The 11,038-nt window shown below is 42.0% G+C and overlaps 1 protein-coding gene and 1 long non-coding RNA gene across 3 annotated transcripts in view; one reads left to right on the forward strand and one right to left on the reverse strand.

Annotated features, from left to right (window-relative positions):
* Positions 1-11,038, reverse strand: part of sh3bp1 (SH3-domain binding protein 1) — a 30,967-nt gene that overhangs the window by 8,515 nt on the left and 11,414 nt on the right. For both annotated transcript variants that reach the window (XM_015038750.1, XM_015038749.1), the window contains 14 exons: positions 9,656-9,698; positions 8,159-8,263; positions 8,000-8,076; positions 6,057-6,168; positions 5,242-5,318; positions 5,072-5,159; positions 4,425-4,493; positions 4,260-4,350; positions 3,203-3,339; positions 2,778-2,889; positions 2,521-2,602; positions 2,367-2,447; positions 1,225-1,338; positions 403-500 (listed from right to left, as the gene is read on the reverse strand). In XM_015038750.1, coding sequence (XP_014894236.1) covers positions 403-500; positions 1,225-1,338; positions 2,367-2,447; positions 2,521-2,602; positions 2,778-2,889; positions 3,203-3,339; positions 4,260-4,350; positions 4,425-4,493; positions 5,072-5,159; positions 5,242-5,318; positions 6,057-6,168; positions 8,000-8,076; positions 8,159-8,263; positions 9,656-9,698 — 1,286 coding nt within the window. The remainder of the gene's footprint in view (positions 1-402; positions 501-1,224; positions 1,339-2,366; positions 2,448-2,520; positions 2,603-2,777; positions 2,890-3,202; positions 3,340-4,259; positions 4,351-4,424; positions 4,494-5,071; positions 5,160-5,241; positions 5,319-6,056; positions 6,169-7,999; positions 8,077-8,158; positions 8,264-9,655; positions 9,699-11,038) is intronic.
* Positions 5,760-6,116, forward strand: LOC106951315 (uncharacterized). The gene is made up of 2 exons (XR_001425793.1): positions 5,760-5,791; positions 5,955-6,116. It is a non-coding gene; the product is annotated as an uncharacterized LOC106951315 (long non-coding RNA).

Below are 11,038 nucleotides of genomic sequence, written 5' to 3' on the forward strand. Positions count from 1 at the left end.
CAGGAACTTGTTTTAAGTAAATATATCCTTAATATTGATGTAAAAAAAAAACTGTTCCTTTGGCAAATTATTTTACTTACATGGGAAAAATGTCTTGAATTAAATAAATACAGTAACATTTTAACAATATTAAGGTCTTATTTCTTGCTGAAAAGTTACTTATAAGTCAGTTTTGTCTTATTTCAAGTGTCCTAAAACGTTTGGAGTACTACTTGGTGAGAGTTTGTGTTTTTTACAGTGTAAACATGCAAACAGAAAATAAATGATGTTCTTAATGGTCTGAAAAATAAATCTGAAGGAGATGGAACTACAGAAAGAATCACTAAATATTTAAATCACCAGATTAAAGAAATCTCTTACATGGGCATTTTGAAGTTTGCAGACGTAAAGTGTTGAGTTTACCTTCTGGGAACAGGCTGGAGCTGTACTGGATCAGCGGCTCGATGACCATCACCACCTGGACCGAAGACGCTGCAGCCATGTCGAACAGAGCGGCTTCCCTGAACAAACAACCGCCCAACATGAAACATAAACCGGTCCCACTCCGGCCTTCAATGCACGTAAATAAGTTTTCTGACATATAAAGAGTCTGAAGCTTGTTGGTTAGAAACGGTGAATTGATCCCATTTGCTGCCAAACTAACAGCAGGAAACGTTTGAGCTCTGTGGAGCAAACGGATTTAATCTGAACCATGAAAATACCTCAGGAACAAGTAGCATCTTGTTTCCTGTCGTTGCTATCGATGTCAGTAGAAAACGTCCCTGATGATTAAACAAATCAGAAACTAGATGTGAAATCATCCATAAGCTCAAAATATTAATGACTATAAGCCGATTCATTTTTCCCTCCATGTTTAGCCCAAACATCTGTCTCTGAGCTAGCTAAATATTGGGCTAATATGCAAATTCACCTGCCAAACAGCAGAAGTGGACTATCAAAATAAAAGCTGGGTCTTGAGAACTTCTATATAAATCACTGTTGCTGTAGATTATTGGTGAAAGTCTGTTTTAAACGGCTCATTTGTTTAAAGAACTAAGGTGAAAAGGTGACATGAAGCGATTTTATAAATGTTATTACACCTTCAAGGTGTTAAAACGTGTAATAACGTTTAACGCCTAAAGTTAAACACGGATTCTCCCCAGCGCTGCTCTGTTTGCCTGCTGGTCTCCCTCTGGGTTTGACCTTTCTGGGGAGGTCACCACAGAAACGGGCCGTGCTACGCACCCTTCAGCGCGCGGCCACAGCAGGTTGGGGCCCAGGACGATGGCGATGTTGCTGGGCGTCATCTTGTTGACGGCCTGCTGCTCCGACAGCAGGAACAGGAACTGGACCAGGTACCTGGACCGACAGCAGAACGTGAAACAGGAAAACCAAGAGCTGTTCCTAAAGCTTTACACCGAACACTGAGCTGGATGAGAACAACTGAAGCTAACATGCTAACGCTTACACTGTAAATATCATCCCCAACTAAATCATATTTACTCGTCGAGTTAAACTTCTGCTGGTTGTGTGTCTTCTAGATACCATGATGAGATTTACGGTTATATGACTGAACTCATCTTTCAGAGCTGAATAAATTCATATAAAACAGTTTGCAACATTTTATCTCAGTAACCCAAAGATAACATCAGTAACATGGCTTCAGGTCGGCCACCATCTTGGTTCTGGGTTGGACCAAAAACAGTCACTGAAACTTTTGTCTGCTGAATTCTACCTGAAAGTGAACCAAACTTTAATGGCCTTAATCTCAGAATACTGACTTTAATCTCAGAATACTGACTTTAATCTCAGAATACTGACTTTAATCTCAGAATACTGACTTTAATCTTCTCAGATCAAAAGTCCAAATTCTTTGTTTTCTTGGTTTTACATCTGAAGTGTGGCTGAGTGATGTAAACATCAACCAAACTGCAGTACCTCCATTCGACCCAAAGAGGGCAGCACTGAGGCAGTTTTAGACTAAATTAAACAAATTTTAACTAAAATGTCAAAAATCTGCACAGGAGCAAACCAGACAGTTAATCTGCTCAACGAGTTGATTAGGGGTTCTGTTGAGAGGTTGCTAACACTAGTTATCTTACTTGAATTGTCATTTTTACGATGATGAAACAAAATTTAGATCCCAGATAACTGCTAGTCAAAAGGAAAAGAAAACTTCCTTTACAATAAAACATCTGAACAGAATATTTCCTCAGATGTTGTTCCATATTTATATGCAACATAATGCAAACTGTTCTCAGCAGCCATTTTGAAATTCACCAGCAGTGTTATCGATGTTAGCTCGGTTCATCCGACCTTCAGAGTGAAACGGATCGCTGTCACGGGCACAGCTGAGGTTGTTGTAGTTTGTCGTAGTTTGAACAGACCTGAGGTTGTTGTAGTTTTCAGGCGGTAGTTTCTGCAGCAGCTCCCTGAACTTCTCCAGCTTCACATTCAGATCTTTTTCTCTGTGGGTTTTAAGAAACAAACTCATAAAAACTGAAAGCAGGAAGAAGAAGACATGAAGGAAGAGATGCTCACCCTGCAGCTGTAAACCAATCACTGTAGAGTTCAAAGGTCATCAGGGGTTCAGGGAGTTCCCGGAGGTAACACTTCAAGGCTCCTGTGAACAAAATCAGAGAAATGCATCATTATTTAAATCTGCTTTGCTCTGATTGGCCGACATAGTTTCATTTTCTTGTTATTCTCTGCTGGCAGCCACAGGATGTTGTAAACGACAGGAAGTGACATCAGGCGGCTGCTGGAGTCGCCGGAGGAGGAAGTGAGCCGAGGCGTACCTGCGACGGCGTGAGGGTCCATGCTGAACTCGCCGTGGTCCACCGCTCCCTGGTTCAGGCAGGTTTTCAGCCGCTTCACCACCGAGGCGGCAGCCGCCAGACGAAACAGGCCCTACCAACCAAACAACGAATTTTACTCACTCAAACCGGCTTCATATCCAGCCCCTCTGCAGAGCCACCTTTTGTTAAAAGCTGGTTATTATAATGAGTTTCTGAGGAAAGGAACCAGAACATCTGCATTTATTCAGCTGGTTGTTCTGTTTTTTTATTTTGGGGTATCAGAATAAATGAAGATGAATGTAAATACATTCTATAAATGTTTCTGCATCAGACAATTTTAGTTTCATTTCCTCGCTCTGAGCCGATTTGAGTCGCCTGGTTTAATAAAATCTTGGCGCTGAGTGAGAGTCGCTCGGTCCGCCCACCTCCTCCCTCATGGCCGTCCTCAGCAGCATGTGGATGCACTCCTGGATGGGCGCCGCGATCGCCCTGCCGCTCTGGCTCAGATGAGACAGCAGCGGCTCGCCGTAAACCTTCAGGCTGGAGAGACCCATCGCCGGATCTGCAAACAGGAAGTCACAACATGTCGGCAGGAAGTCGGACGCCCGGCGGCCAACGGGCCGTGTCCCTGGACTGGAAGCTGACTTTTTACACATTTTTACCAGAGTGGTCATCTTTCTATTATTCCTATCTCAATCTGATATGGTAGGGGCTCCCACACTTTTGTCCGCCGTTACAACCGTTTAATCCATCGTTAATGAGTCATAACTTGTTTTTCCGAGCTGCCTTTAAACACAACATGACCACTAAGACGGCGGTGCCGGTTTTACACGAAGGAGACAAGATGGAGCTGCTGTGCAGACCAGAGTGTGTAAGAAACATGGCAGCAAACCAGCAGAAAACGTTTCCCCCCAAACTGACAGAGGGCAGATAATAAAGGCCGACCAGCTGATGCTGATATAACAAGATAAGCTTGTCGATATCCACAGGTGGGCAGGAATGAGCAAAGTTTTACTGCTCTTTACTTTATTATGAACTAATCCTGGTCTTACACTGGCATACTGGAGCTACTGCAGATAGAAAACAGAAAGAATAAATTCCCATAAAAACTCTGATATTTTCTAATAAAAAACCTGAGATTCATCTCAAAATTTCGGTATTTTTCTAGCTATTTTTCAACTTTTCCTTCCTTTTTTCTGAGCTTTTTTAGCAGAAATGTAGTTTTTTCTGTCTGCGATGGCCCTAATGCAGTGTTGACTTCACCAGATTGATTTTGTATCGATAGAAATAGACGTCAGAGTTTGGAAACTTTAGATTCTTAGATTTCTGCAACACGTGAGTTAAAGTTTCTGCTGAACTTGTTTACTTGTATTTTCTACATCACTGCTGATTATTTTGTATTAATAAACAACATGGTTATTTTATTTGAAAGGTTATTTATATCAAACTAAAAGCCCGTTTACTCCGGGCCGCGGCGCTCACCTTTCTGGCTGTGGTTCTCTTTGAGCTCGCTGATGTTCCTGTCCAGGAACTCGTGGGATTTCTTGTGATAATCCGCCTGCAGCTCCAGAAGCTGCAGGAGATTAAAGCAGAGGTGAGCGGGCAGAGCGGAGTCCGTCAGGGCTGCGTGTTCGAACCACAACTCACGCGGATGAAGTAGTTCGCATAGTCATCTTCTTTAGTGGCGAAGTGGTACAGGTCCGCAGAGTACTGGTCCTACAGAGGTCAGAGGTCAACACCAGGCAGAGGGAGAGGTGGGCGACATGGGATTAAAGTTTTATCACAATATTTTGTGGAACTGGTATAAAAACTATTATAAAACACAAATCCATATGAAATCAGGCTCTTTGGGACACATATGATGTGTTTCTAAACTCCACACAGAAACTCCTTTTGATTTCACTTTAAAATGTATTTATGTCTATTGATTCTCTCATTGAACAGAAACGGGAGAATCTCGACAATACAGGCAGTTTTTCTTTAACATATAATTATTTAAAATTTATTGATAAATCCTCAACATGGCAAGGAATTTATCACGATAATCGATATGATAAATGCCCAACCCCAGAGGTACGATCGTGTTTTAGTTAGAAAAAAATGAGTCAATTTCTGCTAAAGAAATTCAGAAATTTTGAGATTAATCTCAAATTTTCTGGGTTTTTTAGGAGGACTTTTTTTTTTCTCTACAACATTAACAAACAGTAACAACAGGAAGTGACGTAATATGCGTTACCCAATCACAACACAGCAAAACCAGGCACAGATTCATTAAGGTAGATAAATCGCGGCACCTTGATGCTCTCCAGCCTCCTCCAGGCCTCTTCCACCTCCTCCCTGAGGCCGTCCTGCTTGGCCTGCGGCCCGCTGCTCGCCTGGCTCCTGTGAAAACGCAAGCAGACGCTAACATCCGGCGCCTGGCGCGTCACGTCCAGGTGCAGACAGACGGCTTCCTGGGACTCACCTGACCCGCGCGTTGTTCCAGTCTGTAGTGAGCTTCGCAAACTGCTTCTTGTTCTTCAGGATTTCAGGTAAATCCTCCTGGAGAGAAAAAATGTTCATCTTAAAAAGCAAAACTCTGCTGCAGCTAGCTGTCCAACAAATTACTGAATCTACTTATTATACAGACGGATATTTAAATATTTAAAGAGGCAGCATTATGTATTTTCCAGGCATATAGCACACGTTTTATAGAACAATCAAGTAGCTATGTTACTTTCAGTTGCTATAAAAATGCTTTATACATCAAGTATGACCTGATTTAACGCCTTGAAATTGGTCCTCTGTCTCTTTAAGAAGCTCCTGCCCTTTCTGAAGCTCGGCCTCCAGAAAGTCGTCCCAACATGGCTCCTCTATTAACCCTTTAACGTTTTTACCAGCGCTGCTCTGAGCAGCAGCTGCTGTAATGAGCTCAGCAGCTGGTTGCTAATTGCTGCTGGCTAGTCTGAAGGAGCTGAGAGGGGGAGGAGCTGCGCCTTGGAAGCGGGGCTAGGTCCACCCAGGTGTTTTAACAGGTGAATGGTTGCCATGGAGATTAAAGGATTTGAAAGAATCACAAGAACATCCCAGGATTAAAACATGAGGGAAAGATTAAGAAAGTGGATTTTACGTAAAACTGCTCCTTTAATTAATCATTTAGCCCTGCATTTTCTAAATAACGGTCCAAACTGCGTCCAGCTGAAGCCAGCCTGCTGTGGATGTTAGTGAATCAGTGAAAAGGAGAAGCTGTGAAGCTGAGCTGCATGTCGTCGTTCAGCAGCTGAACTTCTGCTCCGTCACCTCGCTCAGCTTGTTGAGCGGCTCCAGGACTTCCTTCTCCACCGTCAGCTCGAAGTCGGCCAACATGGTGGCCAGCATCTTCTCCATGAAGCAGCACATCTCCAGCACACGCCTGCAACACGCAGCACAGGGTCAACCTTTCACTGCCAGGAGCTTAGTATTCACTGCAGGCTCAAAGTAACTGGATTAATCCTGAGTTGCAGCCTTAGTTTATTACAATCTACCCTGAAGGTCTGATGAGATTTTGTGTTAAATTAAAAACATGAATAAAAGTTAATCTACTTCCTTGATCTGAGATCAGCAACTTTTATAATTCAGACGCTTTAGTGTCAGTTTAACTAAATAAAGCTGTTAGAGCCACAAATATTACATTCATTTTTAAAAATAAGACTATTTTTTAAAATCTTTTTGATAAACATCTAATACAGGACATCTGCAATATTTAAATAGTAACAATTTTATTTCTGTTTTTATGCTTTTAAATAAAGATAAAAGGTGATGGCTCCATTTTCTTCTATGGGATGTTGATGTTTCCAGCCTGATAGGAGAAATAGATCTAAATAAATATTACTGCTACATTTAGCGCCAATCTGATGTGAAAATTCAACGCAACTATCCAATGGAAAAATTTAAAAACTCATAAAACCTGAACTATATCTGTATTTAAAAACTTTTTTAGTCAAAGTTAGGAGCCACAGACTGCAGATTCATCTGCTTTTCCATCCAGAAACTAAAACCCAAACGCCTCCAAGCTGGAATCCAACCATCAACCGCAGGGTTTCCCCCAGTGTGCCATAAGCCTGGCAGCCCACCAGGCTTTACTAGCCCCCCGCCAGGCTAAGCATTGCTTGTTTAAATAATCATTTAAAAAGTCGCTGACTGCAAGCGTCTCTTTTGCCCTTAGCGTTTCACTTGCAGAGCAGATTTATTCCTAAATGTTTATAGTTGACACATTTAAAGTCGGAGACCGGACCAATCACAGCGCTGGCGCCTCTGTCGCTGCTCGATCTCTGAAGTTTACCTCAGCGCGCCTCCTTTTGCCCAAACTGGACTCAGGTTGACCTGTATGGATATTTACATCAACTCCCTGTGAGGAATTATGATTCTTTGGAGAACTCCACATCAGAGTCGGAGTCTAAACCCACTGCGTTAGCTCTGGTTGTGCAGCTCTATGTGAACCGCAGGATTAACTTGTAGTTGCTTTCAGAGGAGCGCTAAGAATGATTCATCTTTGTGAACAAAGAATTATGTGTGGCGTTTACATCTCTACATGCTGCCCAGCGTGTGGCGCTGTCTGCGCTGTTTGTGTCCCTGATTGGAGCAGAATCTGACTGAGGGGCCCCATCAGCACCTCTAACAGCTTCTGTGTTAGATTTAATCTGGGAGAGAGGGAGGAGTTTAACTGTTCAACCTAAAAATCAGTTAGAGTTGCAGTTTATTAATTTGTATTTGTGAACAAACAGCTCAAACTCAAAGATTAAACTCGCAGCATCAGATTGTTGCTATGGTAACAAAACAATCTAACTGAATATTGTTCGTTGAACTTTTACAAAGTAAACTGCCAGATCCTTAAAATCTTAAATTTAAATGTTAAATAATTTAAATATTTTATGTTGAAACCATTAAATCAAATTTAGCAGCATGTTACATTTATGTATCTGTGGTTTGTGTTAAAATATTAGCATTTATGGCCCCTGAAACCCTGGGGGCCGATGGAGCCGCCAACTTAGTTTGGATTAAACAGAAGTGAAAATAATTGATATTCATTTTAATTGTATTGTTTGATTTGTTGTTTTTAAGACTAGTTGTGGGTTTAAATAGTTTCACTGGAGACGTTTTCCTGTAATTACCCAGTAATATTTTTACATTTCCTGTCTACTGAACACCTTTTAATACAAAACATGGCGGAGCGCCTGAGCAGGTTTTCTGGGGGAAACCGTCACCTGATGGAGGACTGAGCATCAAAGTCCTTCAGGCTCTCCGCCATGCTGATGGACAGCAGCATCAGAGGAAGTTTCTTCTGCAGAAACAGAGAAAGAAACGTCGTTTTGTCCCAGAAATCCATGAAACTCGTTCAGACACGTGTGAAAACTGGCGGCTACCATTCTCCTTTCGGCCTCCAGTCCTACAGGACTCTGCATGCAGGCCAGCAGCTTCTTATGGAGGACCTGCGCCGCCTTCTTGGCCGGCTCCACCCGCTGCTCCACCTGCATTCAACCAGAGAAACACTGCAGCGTGACCAGACAGAAAACTACCGGCAGGAAATCGAGATGGTTACAGGGCAGATTCATTTATTACAGATTGTAACATAAAATTATACAGACAATGTCCTGAAATGGAACCTTTGTGCTGTGTTTCTGGTACGGCCATAAAATTTGATGCACAAGCTAATCCCACTAACAGCGATGAGGACGGAGCATCTTCTCTGTTCCCACTGGGGGTAATTTCTGTTTCTAAACGATCTGATTGGACGCTGGAAAAGACGATTGTTGTGTTCAAGTTGTGCTAACAGCAGTTAGCCTATCAGTGAAGCTATGCTAGCCTAAGATAGCATCTCAATGCTAACATGTAGCAGAACTTTGCTGCAATCTTATGGTTGAAGAACCAGAAGATTAAAAACTAGAAATGTGTCAGATGTTCAGATCATATCTGTATTTATTCAATAATTTAACAGCAAAAAGAGATTTTGAATTGAAAATGTTGCTAATTTATTGATTAAAATGTAATCAATTAATTACAAAACTTGCTACAAGTTTTCAGAGCCATAAAACCTGCAAATATGAAGAGAATGAAACTGAATAAATCCCATCTGACCTTTGTTTTCAAAGCAGATTTGAAATCGGCCTGTTAAAGCCACAGCTCTGCTAAAAGAGGAAGCGAGACCCATATATGGACGACGCCTATGGATCTGCAGCGTTTCCACCTCCTGCTGCTGTTCTCATTAACTGATAACAGTGAGCATCTTTAGAGGAAGTCCGTTTAGGAAAAGCATTTTGGTGAATCTTAGATTGAAGGGACGGAGGCCCAAGCCCTGTGCTACATGTAGCAGCGATAGCTGGGGCAGGAAGTTCACAGCCAGACGTGGCAGATGGATCCCTCCTCTTATTACAAAATGTCTCCAGGTTAGGATCAATTAATCCCTTTCCCCTCCAAACAATCCCCCGGGATCCACAGCATGATAATCAGCTTTCTTTGTGTCTGAGCCAAATGAAGGAGAGTTTTTACACCTCCTGCTGTGTTTCGGCTTGCAGACCCAGGCAGGTCCGTTATTTTGCTGCGTTCACCAAAAAAATCTGATCTGTCACTTCCAAATGTAGAACTAAATCGGATACAATGGGAAGAATTAATGCATTAGAGTACAAATTAAGTAAATTATAATGATATTTTTGTATTTCAAATGATAATTTTCCACCATGTGAGAAACAAACAGACTCAGAGAGGGTGCTGGTTTGTTAGGTCTCCAAGCTCCTGATGCCATGAAAATCTCCACATTGTGAATCCGAAGTACAGCTGGTTGAACCGAGTTTAGTTAGCAGTGAATTCAGCGGTAAACCGACTCAACCAGCGATAAAGTCAGAGGAAGTTCACGTTTCTCTCACCTGCACCAGATCCTCATGTAGAAGATCAGTGGCATCCTGCGACCTAAGAGGGATTAAAGTTTACAGATTATTACAAAACAAGAATCAGCAAAGAACATTTGATTTACCAGCAGTGATGAGCTGCAGGGTTTTTAAAATGTGGCTCAGAAAGAAAATATTGATCATAAATTCATGTCTGCAGCTTTAACTTGAAGAACAGCCAATCAGATTTGAACGGCTGGCCGGATTAACAGGAGATGAAAGAGAATCCAGGAGATTAGAAATCATAAACAAAGGGATTAAAAGAACTAAAAGGAAAAAATCTGACTTTTATCTCCGAATTATGAGGAAGAAAAAAATCTAAATTTTGAGAAATAATTCTGAGATTAAAGTTATAATTCTAATTTTAAAAATCAGAATAATTTTTAATAGTCGCCTGATCCCCTTCTGTATAATCATAATAATCAGACCTAACTGGAGATTTTCTATTGCATTTTATCAAGACAAACAAAAAAAGATGCATGACGGTGAAGTTTGTGTGTAATTTTCAGTTTTTAGTCATGAATTTGTTGCTTAGTTTCAGCAGGAGAAAACGTCGGGAACTGGCCGGCAGACTTGGGTTTGGTTCAGGCGGTTCTGGTTCCAATTAGAGACTCTCACACCTGGATCCGTTTAGCATCAGCAATAAGAACGTTAACGGGTCTGAGAGATTTTACCTCCAGCCAAAACAAAAACAAACATGGAATAAAGACGGATCCAGGAGCTAGTTTCATCCAAAACGTATTTTCATGTTATCACAGTAATTCAGCGTGTGTGTGTGTGTGTGTGTGTGTGTGTGTGTGTTTGTTTGTAATATCTTCTGGGGACAATTTTCCTGACATATACTACGTTGTGGGGACCAATTGCTCCTGGTGGGGACCGGAGCCTGGTCCCCACGAGGGGAAACCCTGTTTTTGGGTCAGGGGTCAGAGTTAGGGCTAAGGTATGAATTGAGTTTTGGTTGGTTAGGGTTAGGAAAAGGGTAAAGGTCAGGTTTAGGCTGTAGAAATGAATGGAAGTCAATGGAACGTCCCCACAAAGATAGCAACACAAACGTGTGTGTGTGTGTGTGTGTGTGTCTGTAGGTGTGTGTGTGTGTGTGTGTGTGTGTGTGTGTGTGTGTGTGGTTCTGGAGGTGTTGAGGTCGACGCAGTGACAGAATGATGATGATTTTAGTGGTGAATCACACAAAATACAAATACAAGGCAGCACAGGTGAGCAGAGGAAAAGACTCTCACTGGTAGCCACTGGTAGCTACTGGTAGCCACTGGTAGCCACTGGTTACACTGGTAGCCACTGGTTACACTGGTAGCCACTGGTAGCCACTGGTAGCCACTGGTTACACTGGTAGCCACTGGTAGCTAC

The sequence above is a fragment of the Poecilia latipinna genome, unplaced genomic scaffold, assembly GCF_001443285.1.
Source record: "Poecilia latipinna isolate Pla-1442-1.1 unplaced genomic scaffold, P_latipinna-1.0 Scaffold451, whole genome shotgun sequence".
Classification (NCBI taxonomy): domain Eukaryota; kingdom Metazoa; phylum Chordata; class Actinopteri; order Cyprinodontiformes; family Poeciliidae; genus Poecilia; species Poecilia latipinna.